Source organism: Rhincodon typus, chromosome 7 (assembly GCF_021869965.1).
Source record: "Rhincodon typus isolate 14 chromosome 7, sRhiTyp1.1, whole genome shotgun sequence".
NCBI classification, from domain to species: Eukaryota; Metazoa; Chordata; class Chondrichthyes; order Orectolobiformes; family Rhincodontidae; genus Rhincodon; species Rhincodon typus.
This window is the reverse complement of record NC_063338.1, coordinates 56375271-56398694: the sequence shown is the minus strand read 5'-3', so window position 1 is coordinate 56398694 and position 23424 is coordinate 56375271. Positions and strand designations below refer to the sequence as shown.

The following is a 23424-nucleotide window of genomic DNA, read 5'->3' as shown; positions in this document are numbered from 1 at the left end:
CTCAGTGGGAGGGATGTGCTTGATACACAAATTACCTCAAAATTATAGTCGGGATCCTATTACAGCAGCCCAATTTCTATATTACATTTCTTCTCCAGTGAAACAGGTAGATGATATCATTAAACACCTCAAAATCAAACCCAAGTTGGCAGCAACCAGCATGTTATTTAATGTGGCTGAATGTTGGATCCATTGGTATTTTAGAACACTGTCACCCAACACTGTTAGACCTCAGCTGGAGCTTTGCACTCAGTTTTGGTACCACGTTATAGGAAAGATGGGAATGCATTGCAGAGAGTTGCAGAAGCAATTTACAGAAATGGTTCCAGGAATGAAGAAGTTGGGATTGTTCTTGGGTAGAAGGAGATGTTTGCAAAACATGTGTGGGCTGGATAAAGTAAATAGGGAGACGCTGTTCCCACTCGTAAAAGAATGAAAGAACAAGAGAACATAGATTTAAATGATGTGAAAATGAATTAAGTGTGATGTGTGAAAAAAATAACTTCTTCACACTGAATAATTAGGATATGGAATGCACTGCCTGGGAGTGTGGTAGAGGCAGAGACAATTAAGATATTCAAGAGGGCATTGAATGATTATTTAGATAGACATGGTATTCAGGAATATGGGGAAAAGGCAGGAGACTGGCTCTAGGTACCAGATCAGACATGATAGGCAGAAAGGTGTCCTTCTGTGCCATAATAATTCTGTGATTCTTATTCCAGTCCAGAACATTTGCCATTGTCCCAAAGGACCATAAAGAGAGAGAGAGACAACCGGTTATGGTTAACCTGAGGGTCACCACACTCAGGGAGGGGCAAGGACTTTCATGGTAACCTCAGCTGGTGTGGGAATTTAACCCATGTTGTTGGCACTATCCTGCATCACAGACCAAGTATCCAGTGAACTGAGCTAACCAGTACAGTAGCTCGGATTACACAAATAAAGGAATCGTCTGTTTTATTCTTAAAAGTCAGGGGAAATATCTGCAATATTTTTGTACAATCACTAACCAGTTTGGGGTCTTTATCAGCTCATCTTTTAAACAGTATTGTACGAGGCTAATCGTAAACTTATTAGATAGCTGCAGTTTAGGAAGCAGTTGAGTGACTCTACTGTACTTCACCTTACTCATACACACTTTTTGTGAATTATATCACTTCACCTTCCACAGGAGCCAAAGAGGAGAATCGTAAACTGCGTGTCTGTGCAGAGCATTTAAGAAAATACAATGATGCCCTGATGATTAATGATACCATAAGGATGATTGATGCGTACAATTATCTCACGGACTTCTATAAAGATGAGAAAAGGAAGAAGGTCATGGATGATGATGAGGACGTACCAAAGTCAAAACTGGATGATACAGATAGATTTCTGATCAGTCTATTTAATGGTAATGTCCTTCTAATATGTAGCATACTCTTGAAAAGCTTAGTAAATATTCATGTACAAGCTAACTACCCAGTCAAGTTCACTATTCCCAAATTAAAATTTTTTGAACAGGGTTTCTTTATTTTTTTAACTGTGGTCCCTTAACCAGTTTAAAATTATGATGTCACTGTACCTTAAATGCCTTGGTCAATTATGTGGTCATTTATCAACACCTTTTGAAAGTCCATACAGACATCAACTCAATGACAGTCATCAATCCTGTCTGTTACTTCATCAAAAAAACTCAAATCAATTGATGTACACACTAATGTATGTATAAGATTGTCCTGGTTGGACATTCAGTCAAACTGTTTTTCTCTTGGTTTCCTGTGAAAAAGTGTCCAGTTTTGATGTACCTCATGCCCATGATGTGATATGATTGTGTTTGTTAAGTAGACATCATGTAGAACCATGGACGTAAATTCATCTTGCTTCTCTGAATTTGAGTTTTTAATACTCTGTTGTATTATTGTCCTCAAATGTAAGAAGCCATTCAATAAGATTGATTGTGTTGCGGAAAGAAGCTGGTTTAAGTTAATTACCAGTAAAGGATAAAAGGAAAAGAACAGAATTGGTGAGAAATTATTTAGCAGATTTGGAGGGGAAAAACAGATTTAACATTTCAGGTTGATGATCTTTCATCAGAACCAGGGAAAGTTAGAAATGTAATAGATTTTAAGTAGGTCGGTTGCGGAAGTATAGAAAAATAACTAATGAGAAGCTCTGTGAAGACATAAGACTTTAATTACATGACAAAAAAGTTGATGAGGCGATGCAAAATGGAGTAGAAATGACACAATAAACAGAAGGTGTGTCAGGGGAGGTTGCCTAACACTGAGAGCTAAGAACAATCAAGGACAGAGATGTAGCCAGCTGTCTTTCATTGGAAGGAGCACTTTGAGGATCTCCTCAAGCACCCACTCAGCTTGATGTAGGTGTCCTTGAATACATTCCACTGCATACTACGCCCACCACTTCAGCACAACACTAGTCCAGCATGAGGTTAAAAAGGCCAGCTGACAACCAAGAACAAACAAGACTACCAGTCCACATGGATTCACTGCAGAAATATGGTTGAGAAGCACTGTTGACACAAATACATAACCTCATCTCTTTTATCTGGAAGGAAGGGGGCATGCTGGGAGATTTCTGAGACACTGTAATAGTGACTATCTTCAGGAAAATGGAAAAGGCTAATAATAATAACTACAGAGGGGTGTTCCTGCTGTCTACCACAGGGAAGGTCATTGCAATAACCTTCTTAAATGCTTCCTCGCAGTTGCTCCTACTATAGTCACAATGTGGCTTCCATCCATCGAGAGGCATAGTGGACATAATTTTAACATTAAGACAAATGCAAGAAAGTACAGAAAGCAGCAATATCTTCTATAGCAGGTCTTCTTTGATCTCATAAAGGTACAATTACAACATTTAAAAAACATCTTGATGGGTGCATGAACAGGAAAGGTTTGGAGGGATATGGGCCAAATGCTGGCAAATGGGACCAGATCTGTTTGGGATATCTGGTCAGCGCAGACGAGTTGGAACAAAGGGTCTGTTTCTGTACTGTATAACTCTATGACTCTGCAACTCTTTGCCCAATATTTGACAAGTTACACTCCCTCTCTAAGGTTTCTGAAAGCAGTTGATTATTGAAAGGCTTTTTTTTACTTCATGCATTAAATTGGCAAAATTTCCTATTCGTTAACACTTTCATCATGATTTAAAGCAATTTAATTGAAAGATACAAGATTTTGGAGGGGTTTGACAGGGTTAGCACCGAGAAGTTCTTTGTCTTAGCTGGAGAATCATGTACTCTGAGGGTCACTCTCAGGATAAGCGTCATTCATTTTAAGATTAATGAGGAGAAATTTCTTCACACAGATGGTTTTAATTTGCTAAACCAGACAGTCAAGACTGCTCCGTTATTGGGTATATTAAAAGCTGAGATAGATTATTTTTTGACCGGTAGGGGAGGTATTATGGGGAAAGGCTAGGGAAGTAAATTGAAGGCAGAAGTTCTGCCATGATTGCATTGAATATCTGAGCAGGCTTGTGGGGGCCATGTGGTCTACTCCTGCTCCCACTTCTTGCATATAAATCCAGTAGGATGGTTGATGTAGGAAACAAAATTTCCATATCAATGCAGGAGCTAATCTGTGAATATGATTTAAGTAAATGGTTTGGTTTCAATGAAAATGTTTTGTTTTGTGGCCAAATTCATGCATATCCTGCTTAATAATGCTTGACATTAACATTTCAAAAGTAAATTTTAGGAAATGATGCTAACTAATGATGAAATTCCACGACTTTAAGCATATATCAGAAATTCAGGAATAAAAATTGTTGGCCTTACAAGATTGGAAATGATTTAACTTTTTTAAAAAAAATTATCCGCCTTTTCAGAACAACAAGAAAAGCTTCAAACTCTTGCTGGAAAGACTGAGTATGAAAATGGAAAACTGACAAAATTACGAACAACTATACTTCAAGAATTCTCCAGAAAAAGAAACTCAAGAGGCATTATCTTTACAAAGACACGCCAAAATGCACATGCTCTGCATGAGTGGATAGAAGAGAATGAGAAATTTAAGGAGTTTGAAATTAAGGCCCATTACTTAACTGGAGCTGGCAATAACAGTCAGTTCAAACATATGACTCAGGTAAAATGTTTTCCTGCAAATGTGAAATCCACTTCCTTCATAATGATCTCACGACTCTTACAAATTACATATTGGTTTCATTTTTCATTACATCAATTTATGTTTACATAGTGTCTTTAACTTAGCAAACATCCTGAGGCACTTCACAGAACCATAATCAGATAAAAATGAATGCTGAGTCAATGAAGGAAACATTATAACTGATAATCATCAGTAAAATAAATAAAATGTATTATGTAAGATCAGGTGATGTGTGACAAATTTTATGAGCATATCACAGATCAAGAGTTTTGAGGAAGGGAAAAGTATGATGGATGGAGAATGGCAGTGGAAGTTATGTATATTGAGTATCAGAAAGCTTTTGAAAATCTTTCACACTGGAACTACTGGAGAAGATTAAGTTTACTGTATTCAGGGATGTGAGCAAATTTGAGTAAATATGAGTTAGAAGGGTGGAAACGGTAATAGTTAAGAGTACTTTTTCAATGGATTGCGATGTCCATCAGGTGTTCTATTTTAGGATTATTTTTATTCACTGTGTGCATTACTGATTTGGATTAGTACTGAAGGAGTAGAGAACAAATCTGAAGACAATATTAGAACAGGAGGCACAGTAAATATTTCTGTGGATTAAAAGAATGCAGTTGGATGTTGATAAGAGATCTGCTGACACCCCAAAATGCTTTCAGTATGTATGCATGAAATGTACATGAGCAGTACCCCTTGCCAATGATGTCATTCCATCCCATTCGCTCATATTTATTGCGCTTATTTGGGTGCTGACATGTTTTCACTGGGAGGGTGTTTTAGAATGTGTGCATGTGCAGAACTTTCCATGTGCTCAATGCGACCCTTTCAGGGATGTCAGGACAGACAACCACCAACAAAATAATGGAGTATGGGGAAGAAAGCTGATGGAATTCATTGTCAGTAAATGTGATGTACATTTTGGTAATAATTAAGTTTTTTGAAGGGATGATATATAAGACCAGAGGTATTTGAGGCTTAAGGTTCACAGGAATAGCACCTCATGCACCTGATGGCTCAGTGCTCTCCAATGTGACGAGTTGCCTGCCTCTCCCAATCCACTGAAAATTGATTTAAGCCACAGAGGGTGGAATTCTGAATGAGCACTAAAAATCCTGTGTGCTGAAAAGCAACATAAGTAATACAGATGTTGGCAGTGCTGAAGTCAGTGAAGATGTGCTAAGAAAGCAATACGAAGTAGTCAGAGGCTTGTAGCCACCAACTAAACATAAAGTGAGTGAGCACGAAGAAAGAAAGCTAAAAGTTAGAAGATGCATTCTGTGCAGTTACATGAGATACATGTGTGTCCTTGTACAAAGTGACCTGACAGAATGCAGGTCCTAAGTGTCACTGAAGTAAGGTGTTGAAGGACTGCAGCAGTGTGTGAATTGGACGCAGAGCAGGCATAATGGTGTGGTGAGGCTGGTCTTTTGCCTGTGCTGACTTGCATGGATAAAGAGCTGAATAGCATTGTGGCCATAGGACATACAGGAACATGGTGGTGAAGAAACGGTTGGATCATAGCCCTTGATAAGCAATCAGCAAACTGCAGTTGCCTAGGTACCCGCTTTGATTTACATTTTAGGAATCTGTGTGTTTAATTTCATAGAAAGGAAGAGGAGAATTAAAAGTGGCATTAAAATAAGACAAATTGGGTTATAAATGAGATGCAAATGCATGAAAGTAAGGAAGTTGTTGCTCATTAGCAGGATTCTTAAGTTTCCCTTTTAAAGCTTAAGAGGAAAATTGCAAAACCTTTTCTTAACTTTTAGATTCTTGATTTTTTTGTAATTTTCTTCATACTTTTCATCATTATTCATGCCACACCAGGGAAAGGAAAATTCCTCCCTATTTTAACTTCTCACAAAACACTTTACATAGTTATACATTACAGTGGTGTAGTGGTGAGATCACTGAACAAGTAACTTAGAACCCTAGACTAATGTCCTGGTGACAGATATTCAATTCCACCATGGAATTTTAACACAGTACTATCCCTGTAAAGACGAAGGCCCATTTTCACACTTGGTATATTTTCCACCATGTCCAAAGGCTGTACCACTATGCTTAATGGAATTCAGAACAGACCTAGCAGCTTAAAACTTGGCAACCTTCAGTAACAACATTGTATTCTACCACAATCTTCAAACTTATAGCCTGACTTATTTACCCCGTTCTATCATCACCGTCAAGTCAGGGGTTCAAGCCTGGTTCAATAGAGAGTGCAAGAAGACATGCCAGGGGCAGCACCATATACCTAGACAGGTAAACCTATTTCCCAAGCAGTTGAAGAGCATGCAATAGACAAAACTAAATGATCTCACAAACAATGGATCAGATGAAAGCTTTGCAGTCCTGCCATTTCCAGTCCTGGATGGTGGTAGACAATCAAACAACTAAAAACTCCACAAATATCCAATCCTCAAAAATGAAGGAGTTGAGCACATCAACGCAAAAGACAAAGCTGAACATTGGCTCAGAGATAGTGGCAACTGCCGATGCTGGAGAATCTGAGATAACAAGGTGTAGAGCTGGATGAACACATCTGATGCTGCTTGGCCTGCTGTGTTCATCCAGCTCTACACCTTGTTAGCACTGAACATTGGCTGTTACCTTCAAGCATTACTTCCAAGTGGATGGTCCATCTTAAACTCCTCCTTAGGTGCACAACATCACAAAAGCTATTGAATACACTCAATGTGATATCAAAAAATGCCCGAAGGCATTGGTGCTGCAAAGGTATGGGCCCCGATAAGATCCTTGACAATCGTGAAGACTTGTACTCTGGAACTATCTGTACCAGTAGCTATGCTGTACCAGTACAGTACAACAATGGCATCTACTAGGTAATATGGAATACATTCCAGACCTGTCCTGTCCGCAAAAAGGCAGGACAAGTTCAATCCAGTCAATCGTCACTCTCTCAATCTAATTTAAATCATCAACCAAAAGATGGAAGGTGTCCTCGACAGTGCCATCAAGCAGACATAGCCTGCTCACTGATGCTTATTGTGGACTTTACCTGTGACAGTCAGCTCCCGACCGGTTTACAGCCCTGGTTCAAACATGGCCGAAAGAGCTCAACTCAAAAGGGGAGATGAAAGTGACTTGACATCGAAGTGCTCTGGTAAAATTGAAGCCAATGGAAATCAGGGGGGAAACTCTCCAATGTTTGGAATAATACCTAACATAAAGGAAAATGGTTATGGTTGTTGGAGGTAAGTTATCTCAATCAAGGGACATCACTGCAGCAGTTCCTCAGGATAGTGTCCTTGGCTCAACCATCTTCACTTCTTTCATCAATGGCCTTCCTTCAGAAGTGAGGATGCTCATTAATGATTGCAAAATCTTCAGCACTATTTTTAACTCCTTAGATATGTAGGACATCTATGCCAATATACAGCAAGACCTGGACAACATTCAGGCTTGAACTGATAAATGGCAAATGGTGCCCATGCCACACAAGTGCCAGGCAATTATCATCTCCAACACAAGAGAATACAACTGTCGCCCTTTGATTTTCAAAAGCACTACCATCATTGAATCTCGAGCTAGCAACATCCTGGGGATTACCATTGGTCAAAAACTGTACTGGAGCAGTTGTGGCTTCAAAGCAGGGAATTTTGCAGCAAGTAAATCACCTCCTAATTCTCTAAAATCTGTCCACCATCTAGAATGTACTAGTCAGGTGTACGATGGAATGCTCCTGTCGTGTGCAGATCCACCAACTCTCAAATAGATTGACTCCATCTAAGACAAAGTAGCCCACTTGATCGGCACCAAATCCACAAACATAAACATTCACTCCCTCCACTGTAGATGCGCAGTGGCAACAATGTATACCATCAACAAGATGCATAGCAGTGAAAGCTCCCTCAACAGCATCTTCCAAACACATGATCACTGCCAGCTAGAAGGACAAGGGTAACAGATACATGGGAACACACCTACACGTTCCCTTCCAAACCACACACCATCCTCTTTTGGAATTACATCAGTGTCTCTTCATTCTCCTCAGGATCAAAATCACAGAGCTGCCTTTTTTACAGCACTCTGGATGTAATTATACTCAACAGACTGCAGCAGTTCAAGGAGGTGGCTCACCATCACTACCTGTTAGGGATGGACAATAAATGCTGGCCTTGCCAGTAATGCCCATATCATGTGAAAAAAAATTAGGGATTATAAAGCATTAAATGGAATCTCAAGAGAGTATTGATCCACTCTGTGGTCCACTTCCTTACTGTACATTCTCTTTATGGCATTGTATCAAATGGGGGTGGGATGCGAAAGTACAAATTGTGATTTCTGAAAAATATCTGTTACATGGGTAGTTTTAGTTAAACTTCCTCAGCATGCATTTTGTTATCACAGGTTAAAATAACTACAAACAAGCAAGTTTGTTTGTATACATATTCTTATGTGGAGGTGAATTAAAAGGTGCACAGCAAGGTAATTTTTTTTAACAATTTAGGTTATCAGAGTGTAAAAATGACCACATCATTAAAGATTTTATAAGCATGACTATAATTTTATATGCAGGACATTGAAGATTTGACCTTGGAGACTACTGTCATGCTATTCATTCAAATTTGACTTAATTAAACTATGACTTAAAGACCCTAAATACAAGTTGCTGAAGATTATTTTTCTACTGTAATATTTTTTCTTGCATATCTTAAATTTATTAAACATTCTTGTATTATTGAAAAACAGAATTCCAAATTAATTAGGGAGAAACTAAAAACCATCAGAATTTGCATAACATTGGATTTTATTTACATCTTAATAGCAAAAAATGAGCTAGGCCATACTCTAATTGCATTGTGTATAAACATAACATAACGACTTACTGAGTTATAACTAAAAAAAAGACACTTCTCTACTTCAATGTCAGAATTAATCAGCGTATCATTATCCAACTTTAATGTCTTCCTCAGCCGCTAAAATCAATAGTGGATCTAGGAGATCATAGAGTCAAACAGCATGGAAACAAACCCTTCAGTCCAACCAGTCCATGCTGAACATAATCCCAAATCCCACCAGCCTTCTCCTGGCCCATATCTCTCTAAACCTTTCTTATTCATGTACTTACATAAATGACTTTTAACTGTTGTAATTGTGCCCACATCCTCAGGAAATTCATTCCACCTGTGAACTACCCTCTGTGTAAAAAATTTGACCCTCATGTCCTTTTTTAAGTCTCTCTCTTCTCACCTTAAAAATGTACCCCATAGTCTTGAAATTCCCCATCCTAGGGAAAAGACATTTACCATTAATCCTATCTATACTCCTCATGATTTAATAATCTTCTATAAGGTCAACTCTGTCTTAGCAACTTCCTAATAATAATTGTGAATGTTGATATATGTTGGTATATAACTAAATGTTGGGTATATTGTATATAACCTATATTAATGCACTATCTATTTCTGAAGTTTTCAATATATCTTTATTCTTTAAATAGAATGAACAAAAGGAGGTGCTGGGTAAATTCCGTGATGGAGACATCAACCTACTGATTGCAACTACTGTAGCTGAAGAAGGTCTAGACATAAAAGAATGTAATTTTGTAATCCGTTACGGTCTAGTCACCAATGAGATTGCTATGGTTCAAGTAAGTTTATTTGATGTAGAAATTGTTAGATGAAACATTTTTGTTTGGTAACATATTGAATTTTTGACATGAGATATAATCCTTATGACAAGACCCTTTGGGAGCATATGCCTTCAGCTGTCTAATTCAGCATTGAAAAATTGTTACAGTTATGCAAGAAGAGGGTATAGAGTTGAAGTGGCTTAATCACTCCTTTTACAACCTGCCTTTCTTCTATAAAGTCCTTGAATATGTGTCCTGTCTCAAATTTGTATCCGTCTTTCTTGGAAATCCCATGTTTGAATATTTTTCACCAGGTTTATACCCTTGCTTCAATTCTGAAACACATTATCAAAGTCTTAAGTTATATGTTATGGGACTGAGACAAAGGTAAACTTATGCCTCTTTGTTTTCTCAACCTGTCTACAATATTTTACATGGTTGATTGTGCCCTCCTCACAATGAGTGTCCATCATCACCCAGGGACTCTGTCCACCTTGGTTCCATTTTGTTTATCGATTGAAATAAAGAATCACCTCCAACAGCTTCTCCTTCCACTCTTATGACCTCCAGTGCCCCCTGAGGATCTTTCCTTGGTCCACTCTTATTGCTCATCTACATTCTGCCCCTTAGCAACATAATCCAAAATCACATTGTCAGTTTCCACATGGACAGCATGACAACACCCAGCTCTAGGTTTTGCACTATCTCGCTTGACCTATCTGCAGTCTCATTTTAATTCTATTATCTGCTTGCCAATATCTAGCACTGAATGAATAGAAATTTCCTCCAGCAAAATATTGAGAAGACTGAAGAAAATGGCTTTAGTCCCACAAAAATTCTGCTCCCAAGCCAGTGACTCCACTGATTTCCATCTGTATCATCACTCAATCCTGCCCTACTTCACCTTGTTGGTTGTTGAAATTCTTATGCCTTTGTTACCTCTAGACTGACTATTCAAACACATACCTGACTAGCCTCTCATCATCTACCCTCTGTAAATTTAAGTGCCAAGAATTTTGCTTCCCACAACCTAACTTGCAGCAGATTCTGTTCATCCATGATCCCTGTACTCATTGAGCACAATGACTCCCAAAAGGAAATGTCTGGATGTTAAAATTCTCATACTTTTTTTCAAGTTTCTCTACAGCCTCAAACTGCACTGTTGACACACACACCCTCCTTTGTCTTCCATAAAGATTGCGGTACAACTCCTGGCACGTAATAAATTACGACAATACTGCCCTGATCCACCTAACATGATACTATAAACAATGAATGATTGGAGCTTTGTTTTGGTCTGTTCAATCCTCAATGCTTCCCACCAGCCCATCCCAGTTGGACAATCTCATTCAGCCATATATATTTAACCCATCCACAGCTTGAAGTCTGTAAACCTGGCTAGAGCTAACAAGAGCAAGATACATTTTGGAGCAAGGTCTTTTACAGAGGAGATGGCATTACTAATCTGGGCACTAAAGGCCCAGATTATGTTTAAAGGATTCAATCAATTTCTACCTAAAATACCAATCAAGGTACGATTAGCTAAGATGCTGATTTCCTTATTTAAAAGGTATTGGTTACCTGAAACATGCAAATGGTTTGGGCATACCTTTTAAGATATAAAAAGCCTGGTTATCAATGTTTATGGGTGGTAAGGCTACCAACCCCGTTCTGAGGGATTATAATCACATTGCTTTCAAGCAAGGATATCTGAAATCAAGCTTGATCTACTTTATCACTCTCTTACATGTTGTTTTGATATTATACAGTTATTGTTATTCATAAGAAATTATAAGGTAAAAAAAAATCAAGGTTTATGCCAGAGTGATTATCATTGCAACCTTTCTTTTCATTGAAATACATAGTCTTAGATGCCTCACTTCACTGAGAATTTTCAAAAACATACATTTATTCTGTGCTTTTTACTGCTCACTTGCAGGCTCGTGGAAGGGCACGGTCTGACGATAGCACTTATGCCTTAGTAGCAAATGAGGGGTCAGGAGTTCTTGAACGTGAGAGTGTGAATGTTTACCGTGAGGCAATGATGCACGCAGCAATTCAAAAAGTGCAGGAAATGCCAGAAGAGGAATACAAAAAACAGGTACTCAGAAGTATTTCACAGATGAGTTCGTCGTTTCACTTTTTTTTCTGAATGCTGATGACATTTTTAGAGATTTGAATTTGAATTTCCAACCCAAATGAGCTTTGATCAGTTAAATCTGTGGTAGAATTCGGAAAATGTAGCTTTATAAAATGTCCATAATCAGTAACCAAGTGACATGAACTAAGTTGTGTTTCAGAATGAGCAATGGGCTGAAGTTTCACCTGAGCAGACACTATAACTGTAGAGGTCCTGGATTAACAACTTTTACACTGTTTCACCACAGTTTCCATGGAATTTAACATTAACATTTGATATTGTATATTTTGATCATTGTGCAGGAATGTCTGACATTACACTCCTGCTATATCAAAGCTGCTTCCTTTGCCCAAAGTATATTGAATTATGAAGTACCAGCTGCATTTATTTAATATAATAAATGGAGGTTTGTGAATACTATGGTCATTGTAAGATCCTCCTCCTCCCCAATATCTGCCTACTAATTCACTGTTACGGGCATTTTGCACACATTAATTCTCACCAACATTAGCACGCTTACTGCTACAACAGTCAACAATTGTGATCTAGAACAGATTCAAATTTCAGTGGTAACACAATCATCTCTGATTCAGAAGGTTGTAGATCGAGTTTCAGTGCAAAGACTGTTCACATTATCTAGCCTAAGATTTCAGTGCAGTACTGACAGACAGCTGCAATGTCAGAGGTGCTATCTGTCCAATGAGAAATTTTATTAAGGCTCTCTCTGCAATCTCAGGTGAGTGTAAAATTCTGTGTATTACACAACACAAAGAAGAACGGGGACATCTTAGCCAATAATTGTTCATCAACTGATATCACTAAAAATGATTTTCTGTTTGTTTATTTCATTGTTGTTTGCGGGATCTTACTGTCTGCAAATTGTCTGCCAAATTTATTAATGTGACAACACTGCTTATGGTTCTAAAGTTGTAATAGTCTATAGAGATTAAAGCCAGATTAAAATTTTGAAATGTGCCAAAAATTGCAAGTTATTTCTTCCTCTCATTTGTTTTGGCATTTACAAGAGGGAATGCATGTGATGAAAAAAAATTTCTGAATCAGGCTCAGCCATCTGTGGCTGTGTAGACTTCTCTACAGTATCTGATGCAGTTGTGTCATCTGGTAGGATTATTATATATTGTAAATGCAAATGACAAATAAAAAACCTGCTTTTAGGTCAGGCACTTCACACGAACTGTGCAACTGTCATTCATCAGGATGGCTTTTGCATTTTACAGTGTCATATTTTGGTCAAAATAATAGCCAATAATCAAAAATAATGCCAGTCATCTTCATAGATTGTAGTTTCTTCAGTTTACAGGCAGAGTAGTTAAGCAATAAAAACAAAACTATCAGGGAATTTTCAAATGCTAACAACTTTCTTTCTTCCCCAGTCCTCCTGCACAAAACATAATAGTAATTTGTTGCTTAGCTTTTCTCCCCATTTCTTTTTGATGTGATTGTTGGCATTCTGCTTGGGCATTTTTGTTTCAAAAGCTCATTGTTTTCATATTGAAGGTATTGAGTTTGAAAATTGAATGACATTTTAAGAATTTTAGCACGTACTGAATTGATGATACTTCTTTGTGGAAAGCATTCTTCTCAATAGTTGGATCTGAAAGTGATTACATGGTGGCCCTGAAATAACTGATCCATAATCTTAAAATAGGGTTTTGTCTTGAATTACTAACCTTTTTCATCAAAATGAAACCACATGCCCAGGAAGATTAAGTGTTCTCGTATGCTTAAATTCTCTGAAATTCGGATTAAATAGGATATTTAGCTGATCAAATGCAGTTTATGATTATGACTAAAATTTGAGTTAATCAATACTAACTTAACTGCAATTTAAGATGTGTAAATTTTATACCATAATTGTATATAAATCAAATTTTAAGAAGCATTTGATAAGGTACCTCACATTAGACTACTTATTAAAACAAGAGCCCATGACTTTGGGATAGAATACCAGCTAACTAGCAGAAGACAGAGAGTTGCGAGAAGGTGAGCACTTCCAGGATGGCAACTTGTAACTAATGGAGTGCCACTGGAATCAGTGCTGGGGTCACAATTGTTTACAACATAAATGACTTGGATAAGGAAAGTAAATGTACCACAGCTAAATTTGTGGATGATACAGAAATAAGAGGGAAGGTGAAGATGCAGAGGGAAATCAACAGGTTAAACAAGTGGGCAAAAGCTTGGCAGATGGAATATAAATTGGGGAAATGTGAGGTTATGCATTTTAGCAAGAAAAATAAAGGAGCTGGTAAAGGAGAAAGATTGCAAAAAGCTACAGAACAGAGGGTTTTGGCATCTTCATGCATGAATGACAAAATCTAGCATGCAAGTTCAGTGGGTAATAGGGAAGGCAAATGAAATACTGGCCGTTAACTGAGAGGGAATGGAGTATAAAAGTAGGAAGTGTTGCAAAAACTGTACAAGGCACTAGTCAAACCACAGCTGGAATACTGTGAACAGCTTTGGATCCCTTATCTAAGGAAAGTTACATTGGCATTGGAGGCGGTCCAGAGATGGCTGACATGGACTGTCTTTTGCGGAGAGGTTGGGTAGGCTCAGCCTGTTCCCATTGGAATGTAGAAAAATGAGAGGGGACCTTATTGAAACTTACATGATCCCTAAGGGATTTAATGGAGTAAATGCAAAGGGGTTGTTTCTTCCTGTGGGAGAATCTAGGATCAGAAGCATAATCTCAGAATAAGGGGTCACACATTTAAGACAAAGATCAGGACAAATACTTTTTCTAAGAGGGTAGTGGAATCATTGGAATTCTTTACCACAGAGGGCTGTCAAGGCTGAGTTATGTCTAATCAAGGCTGAGATAGACAGATTTTTAATCAGTAAAAGAATCAAGGGTTAAACGGTAAAGTGGAGTTGAAGGTTATCAGATCAGCCATGATTTCAGTGAATGGTGCAGCAGACCAACAGGCTGAATGCACTACTTCTGCTCCTGTATCTTATGGTTTTATGTACAACATAGAACGTTATTTGACAGTTGTATAACTCCCATTTGCTTTTCCAATGATCAGATAGAAGAAAGGCAGTGGCAGAACATCATGGAACACAGAATGAAAAAGAGGAAGAATTTGGCAAAAAGAATAAAAAGTGATCCTTCTAAAGTGACCTTTCACTGTAACACCTGCAGCAAACTTGCTTGTTCAGGAAAAGATATTCAAGTAATCGAAAACATGCATCACGTCAATGTCACAGATGAGTTCAAGTAAGATTTCTTAAAACTTCTGAAAATTTATCATGAAATAAGCAGAGTCTTGCCCTCAAGATTCCTTCAATGCACATCTTACCAATTCCCAATGGACCATAGCTTTTCCAGAAGCAGATATGATACAGTGGCTCAGTGGTTAGCACTGCTGCTTCACAGCACCAAGAACCCGGGTCCAATTCCACCCTCAGGCAACTGTCTGTGTTGAGTTTGCACATTCTCCCCATGTCTGCGTGGGTTTCCTCTGGATGCTCTGGTTTCCTCCCACAGTCCAAAGATGTGCAGGCTATGTGATTGGCCATGCTAAATTGCCCATAGTGTTCAGGGATGTGTAGATTAGGTGGGTAAGAGGGGGATGAGTCTGGGTGGGATGCTTTGAGGGTCGGTGTGGACTTGTCGGAGGCTCAGAGACCGCTTTGTAGAGCACACGCGCTTTGGTCGCAACAAACGACAACATCTTCCAGTCGCGAACGACTTCGACTCTCCCTCCCACTCCCTGGGCAATATGTCCATCCTGGGCCTCCTCCAGTGTCACAATGACGCCACCTGGAAACTGGAGGAGCAGCACCTCATATTCCGCCTTGGGAGCGAAAAACCCAATGGTCTCAATGCGGACTTTACTAGTTTAAAATCTCCCCAACCCCGGCCTCATCCCATGACCAACCCTCCCTCTCATCCCCGCCTCCTTGACCTGAAACACCCTGTCCGTCTTCTCTCCCACCTATCCGCTCCTCCCACCTCACTGACCAATCCCCACCACTCCCTACATGCACTCACCTATCACCATCCCACCCACCTTCCCCAGCCCCATCCCTCCTCTCTCTATTTATTTCAGAGCTCCCTTCCTCCTCCCCCATTTCTGAAGAAGGGTCCCGACCCAAAATGTCAACTTTCCTTCTCCTCTGATGCTGCCTGGCCTGCTGTGTTCCTCCAGCTCCTCACTGTGTTACATCCACCATTGCTCTCTGTCTCCTGCCATTAAGCCAATTATGTATCCAATTGGCAAGCTCACCCTGAATCCCATGTGACCTAACTTTACTAATTAGTCTACCAGGCGGAACCTTGTCAAAGGTTTTATTAAAATCCCAGTAAATAATGTCCACTGCTCTGCCATCATCAATCGTTTTGGTAACTTCCTCAAAAAACTCAATCAAGTTTGCGAGACATGATTTTCCTGGCACGAAACCATGCTGACTATTCCTAATCAATTTTTGCCTCTCCAAATGTCCATAAATCCAATCTTTTATAATCACCTCCAACAAATTACCAACAACCAAAGCCAGGCTCATAGGTCTATAGTTCTCCAGTTTCTCCTTACAACCTTTCTTAAACAAAGGTATAACATTAGCCACCCTCCAGTCATCAGGCACCTCACCTATAGTTATGGATGATACAAATATTTCTGCAAGGGGTCTCATAATTTCCTCCCTTACTTCCCACAACGTTGTGGATACCTTAGATCAGGGCCCAGAGATTTATCCGCCTTTATATTCTTTAAGACCTCCCAAATCTCCTCTTGTGTAATGTGAACTGCTTTTAAAACATCAAAGTTTATTTCTCCGCATTCTCTAGACTCGATTTCTTTCTCCACAGTAAAAACTGATGCGAAATATTCATTTAGTATCTCTCTCATCTCCTGGGGTTCAACACAAAGATGACCTCCTTGATTTTTAAGAGCCCCTACCCTGTCTCTAGTTACCCTCTTGCTCTTAATATATTTATAGAATCCCTTTGGATTATCCTTAAACTTATCTCCCAATGCTATCTCATATCCCCTCTTTGCCTTCCTGATTTCTGTCTTAAGAATATTGATAAAGAGATTCAATTGAACTAAGTTGGCTATATCTAAAATAAAATTATCTTTTATTCTTGACTAGAACCTCAATATCTTTATTCATCCATTGTTCCTTAATCTTACCAGACTTACCCTTCACTCTAACAGGAACAAAATGCCTGTGAACTCTTGTCATCACACTCTTGAATGCTTCCAACTTGTCAGACATCCTTTTACCTACAAACAGTCTACTCCAATCAATTTTTGAAAGATTTAGTCTCATACCATTAAAATTTGCCTTACCACAATTAAAAACTTTAACTTTTACAGAAGGCTTATCCTTTTTTATAACCATTTTGAAAATAATAGAATAATAATCGCTAGACCTAAAGTATTCCCCCACTTTTCAGTTTCCTGCCCTACCTTATTACCAAGAGGATGGTCCAGTTTTGCTTCTTCTCTAGTAGGAACATCCACATATTGATAAAGAAAATTTCCTTGAACAAATTTGACAAATTCTTCATCATCCAAACCTGAAACACCATAGTAGCCCCAGTCAATGTTTGGAAAATTAAAACCCCCATTATTACAACCTTATTATTCTTACATTTATCTGAGATCTCCCTACATATTTCTCAATTTCCCTCTTACTATGGGGTGGGGGGGGGGGGGGTCCACAGTACACTCTCATCAAAGTGATCTTTCCATTCTTATTTGTAATTTCTACCCATGTATTTTCACTTGATGACTTTTCAGAAATATCTTGCCTAGTTACAGCAGAAATGTATTCCTTAATCAAAAATACCGCCTCCCCCCTCCTTTCTTGCTTCCTTTTCCATCCTTCCTATACCATGTAAAACTGGAACATTGAGCCGCCAGTCTCCCAATCCCATGTTCTTAAATATGCCCTGAGTTCATCAGCCTTATGTGTAAGACTCCTTGCAATGAAATAAATGCAGTTTAGTTCTTCAGGTTTACTACGTACTCTGACTCTCTCTTGTCTTTCTTTTCTAATTGACGTGCTGTCTTCACATTCAGAAGAAAAGAGTTGGGATGTCAGATTGCGGCTATACAGGTCATCGGTTAGGCCACTTTTGGAATATTGCATTCAATTCTGGTCTCCCTGAATTAGGAAGGATGTTGTTAAACTTGAAAGAAAAGATATACAAGGGATTGGAGGGTTCGAGCTATTGGGAGAGTCTGAATAGGCTGGGGCAAAATAACCCTGGAGCATTGGAGGCCGAAGGGTGACCTTATAGAAATTTATAAAATCATGAGGGGCATGAATAGGGTGAATAGTCAAGGTCTTTTCCCCAGAGTTGGGGAGTCCAAAACTAGAGGGCATAGGTTTAAGGTGAGAGGGGAAAGATTTAAAAAGGACCTAAGGGGCAACATTTTTACATGCAGAGTGGTGTGTGTATGGAACGAGCTGCCAGATGAAGTGTTGGAGGCTGGTACAATTACAACATTTCAAAGGCATCTGGATGGGTACATGAATAGGTCGGGTTTAGAGGGATGTGGGCCAAATGCTGGCAAATGGGACTAGATTAGTTTAGGATATCTGATTGGCATGGACAAGTCAGACTGAAGATTCTGTTTCCATGCTGTATATCTCTATGATTCTATGACTAAGTTATTTCTAATGAAGGATACACTGTTGCACTTATAATGATTATAAGATCATTTTGTTTGGGACTTAAGATAAAATGAAGTGAATCTTTTGACAACAGGCATGAGTAATCTGCTTGTTAAAGATTAAATGAAGACCTTGATTGTTTTCCTGAAAAGAAGACACAAAGTATTCATTCTTGCAGACAATGGCAAATCAGATGGGATATCAGAGGACAGACTGCAGTTTGATGGGATGTTGGTGGACAGACTGCAGTTCTCCAAGTCCCAGTGTTAAAAAATATCAAGTTGTAAAAGGATACTTTAATCTGTCATAGAAACGCTACAGTGTGGAAGCAGGCCATTCAGCTCATCGAGTCTACACCAACCCTCTGAAGAGCATCTCACACAGACCCACCCACCCACCCTTACCCTATCCCTGTAACCCTTCATTTGCCATGGCTTATCCACCTTGGCTGCATAACGCTGGAAAGAATGGGCAATTTAGCATGGGCAGTCCACCTCACCTGCACATCTTTGGACTGTGGGAGGAAATTGGAGCACCCAGACAAAATCCATGCAGACATGGGAAGAATGAACAAACTCCACACACACAGTCACCTGAGGGTGTAATTGAATGCAGGTCCCTGGTGCTATGAGGCAGCAAGTGCCTACCACCGAGCCACTGTTCCACTCTAGAGTTGGACATTAAAGGATGGCTAATCAGAATTTCTACCTGGATTCAAGGCCTTTGGAATTCATAATCCATTAGGAAAGGATGCAGTGGAAGCTATTCTAAAAAACTGGCTTACAGGCTTCCTTAAAATATTACTGAATATTGGTTAATCTGTCACGGTCCAGACAGAGACAGCAGCTAGATGCAAAAAAGGTTCACCATGCAGGAATGCAGATGAACACTTGCACTTGGATTGGAAAGTTCAAATTCATGAGATAATTTTAAACGAGTCTGGAAGATTTATCTCACTTGCCTTAGAAGATTTAGTTGTTACCAGGCTAAGAAAGAAAAAGAAGGCTGAATAGTCTTTTCTGAGTATTTCTGGGTGAATTGAATGTTTATTTAAGGGAAGGTGTAGTGTATATCTGTCAAGTGTTTTTTATTTCTCCCATGATAAAAATAGGAAGGGGGTTATTTTGTTCTTTGGTTTAAAATATATGTTGCCTAACAGATATCATGTTTAGTCAATGGTGCTTTTAATCCTTCATTACAGGAACCATCTTAAAACACATAATCTTGTAATGTCATCCTTTTAGTTACTGACTGAAAGTTCAAAGTACTTTTTTACAAGCCATAAGTCTCTATGGAAATTGCAATGACACTTTTTAAATAATCAATCTTTTCTCTTTACTAACCTACATTGTTTTTCCAGGATGTTCTGTCCCTAACTACAATTTTCATGGGTGTTTGTGAATTGTGATATTGTAGAGATTGCACACACCTTTTGAAATTTGGTTCTATGGCTTTTGTGTCTAACAATATAAGTGATAATCAGGATTTCATCTTACACATTGCACAATAATAAACAATGGAAACCAAACAATCTTTACCTCTTGCTTTAAAAAAGGGAAATTTTTTTGCAAAAATGAATGCAAATAGATTTTACCAAAGATATACAGGTGCCAAGGCCGATGTTGACTTGGAAAATAGAAGTGCCATGTTTCTAGAGCCAGTCATTTCAAATATTTCATAAAAGACAGCATTTTTTCTGAATTGTTAAATAATATTTCATATGGATTATTGTAATTATGTTTTGGTACTGTTAAATGTTATGATTAAACCAGTAACTTGTAGGATGCATATTTAATTCAGTTCACCTTAAATATGAATTTTAATTATCAAAATTTTCTTGTAGAGATTTATACGGTCAACGAGAAAATAAAGCTTTGCAAGAGAAGTGTCTTGATTACCAAACAAATCAAGAGATCTACTGCAAGAACTGTGGCTGGGTAAAATGAGACTTAACAAAATATATATCTCATTCAATTATTATTTAATTAGTTGTCATACAGCTAACTGTATTTTTCTTGTCTTGTTTTAAAGCCATGGGGTACAATGATGGTCCATCGTGGAGTCAATTTACCATGCTTGTCAATCAAAAACTTTGTTGTGTTTATTGATGAGAAGAACTTTGAAAAACACACTTATAAAAAGTGGAGCGAAGTTCCCTTCAAGCTACCTAAATTCGACTACATCAAATATGTTGAAAGTCCCAGATAATATTTGTGTTGGCAGTTTCCATGTTAATTCAATTTACCATACACCAATATGCTGAACATTGATTAACAGTTGTTTAAATTACAATGATACAACAGAATGCGTCTAATAGTTCTGTCGTTGAGTTCTTATTTGTGCAATTTTAATTTACTACCAGCTTATTATCGAATGGCATAGATAACCATGTTCTAGTTGTAAATGTACTTTGTATGATGAAGAGGTGAAAAGCGATTTTTTTGAAGTTTGTGAGCAACCTTTACATATTTGTGCAACCACTCAAGTGGTAACTTTATCATGGTGATTTTTGCATAGCCTGCATAGGAACATTTAGATGTGGCTACACACTTTCAAACAGACATAGGTGATTTATTTAAGCATTAATTAGATCACAGCAGAAAATGTGAACTTTGGAGATGATTAACTGTGCTCAAAAACATGGGCAACATTCTGACATGCAAAGAATGCACTGATGTTTTAGGACTACAGGAACACAGGCATTAGGATGCCAAGTTTAATTGATCCTGGGGCTACAGTGGACTTCAGAATTTTGAATCAGGGGTTGAATAAGATCTAGGATCACAACATCAGGATTAAACTGGCGTCAGAAGTGAAAACAATTTTTTAATATGGAGACTGGATGTGTTCTCCTGCCAGGTCTACATTCAGGTAAATTACTTAGTTTCTTGGTAGCAAGCAAGCTGAGGATCCACAGATAATGGTCTGATTTCCTTGCGACAAGCCATTCTTGAAACCTTTTGCATGAAGTGAGCCTAAATTCTGCTTCAAGTGGATAAATGAAATATTTTATTTTATATATCCATTGTAGTGACTGGCACCTGTCTGGGCAGAAATCTGTATATATTTCTTGTTCAACATATTGGATACCTTAGGGTTCTGAGTAGCGCTGAAGGCATAAATACTGCATGGAATCGTTTCTCAGTCTTGATATCTTCAATATAACTTCATTTTCCTTTGCAATAAAAGTGTCCACATTCCTGAAGGAGATTTGTGGTTGCTGTGGACTGTAGAGTTTTCTTGTGAAATAAATGCATGTGACAGAAAGAACATGATCAGCAATGTTTTCAACTTACTGCTTTATCAAATATATTTATGCATCTTTTATGTGGATGAAAAATGCAGTATTTTATCGTTCAATAAAAATATCTTTTTTATCAAATGTTTGTTTTTCTGCCTTTGTGATAAACTTTCATGACATGTTCTCCATCTTATAGCAATATACGTTATATCAAAAATAAACACTGAGAATGCTGGAGAAACTCAATAGGTCTGGAAGCATCAGTGGAGAGAAAAGCAAGGTTAATGTTTCAAGTCTGGTATGACTTCAGAACCGAAAGATATTGGAAAACAGTTATTTAAAAAAATAATTTTGACAAGAGGCAAAGGAGGAGCAAAAGGACGGATGATAATGGGCTCAATGCAAAAGACAATGGGATTGTTAATAAAGGAGAAAGAAAAAAGACGTTAAAAAAGAATGTAAATTAAAGTGTGAAAGAAAGAGAATTAAACATTTCTACTAAGTTCAAAGTAAACAAGATACAAAATGACACACCCTTGGGGAGCTGGAGTTGGGGGTTGTGGTTAAGGGGGAGAGAATGTCAGAGAAATCATAGAATCCGCACAGTGTAGAAGCGGCCATTCGGGCTATCAAGTCCACACTGACGTTCTGAAGAGCATCACATCCAGACCCAAACTCTCTTCCCTATCCCCGTAACTCCACGTTTAGCATGGCCAATCCACCTAACCTGCACATCTTTGGACTGTGGGAGGAAACCGGAGCGCCCAGAGGAAACCGAAGAGAGAATGTGCGAACTCCACACAGACAGTTACCTAAGGGTGAGAATTGAACCCGGGTCCCTGGCACTGTGAGGCAGGGTGTTAATCACTGCTGGTCAGGATTGGAGGGCAGACATAAGGTGGCTAGTTTCTTAAATTATTAAATTCAACGTTGAGACCTGAATGCTGTAGAAAGCCTAAGCGGAAAATGAAGTATTGTTCCTCAAACTTGTGTTTTCCTTCATTAGAACATTGCAGCAGGCCCAGGATAGATACATGTGCATGAGAGCAAGCGGGTTTATTGAAATGGTAAGCAACTGGGAGGGCAGGGTCATTCCTACAGACAGAATGGATGTGTACTGCAAAATGGATACCCAGACTGCATCTGGTCTTGCCAATGTTAGGGAGACTGCAATGTGAGCAGCCAATGCTGCAAACCAGATTGAAAGAAGTACAAGTGAAATGCTGCTTCACCTGGAAGATGTGTTTGGAGCCTTGGACATTGAGGAGGGAGATGATGCTGGGTAAGTGTTACTCTTTCTACATTCACATCGGAAGGTGCCATTGGGAAGTGAAGAAGTGTTACAAGTGATGGAGAAGTGGATCAGAGTATCATGGAGGGAACAGTCCCTGCAGAATGCTGTCAGTGGAAGGGACGGGAAGATGTGTTTGGAGGTGGCCTCCTGCAGGAGGTGTTGAAACTTTCAGAGGATGATCCTTTCAACGTGAGACTAGTATGGTAGAAAGTCAGGACAAAGGGAACCCTTTAATTGTAGTGGGAAGGAGGGGAAGGGGTGATTGCAGAAGTCCAAGAGATGGGTCGACACGGTTGAAGGCCCTATCTTCTAAGCGATGAAAGCAAGCATGTGAAATAGTTTCTTGACCATCCTGTCTGCCTGTGATGCAAATTT

General features: G+C 38.7%; 1 protein-coding gene across 1 annotated transcript in view; it reads left to right on the top strand.

The window, feature by feature from the left end:
• The window catches only part of ifih1 (interferon induced with helicase C domain 1), a 130463-nt gene extending 108567 nt beyond the window's left edge, over positions 1 to 21896 (top strand). The window contains exons 10-16 of the mRNA XM_048598614.1: positions 1175 to 1396; positions 3841 to 4097; positions 9592 to 9741; positions 11663 to 11824; positions 14914 to 15104; positions 20358 to 20451; positions 20546 to 21896. Of these exons, the coding sequence (XP_048454571.1) occupies positions 1175 to 1396; positions 3841 to 4097; positions 9592 to 9741; positions 11663 to 11824; positions 14914 to 15104; positions 20358 to 20451; positions 20546 to 20722 (1253 nt within the window). The 3' untranslated portion in view covers positions 20723 to 21896. The remainder of the gene's footprint in view (positions 1 to 1174; positions 1397 to 3840; positions 4098 to 9591; positions 9742 to 11662; positions 11825 to 14913; positions 15105 to 20357; positions 20452 to 20545) is intronic.
• Positions 21897 to 23424: the final 1528 nt, after the last annotated feature.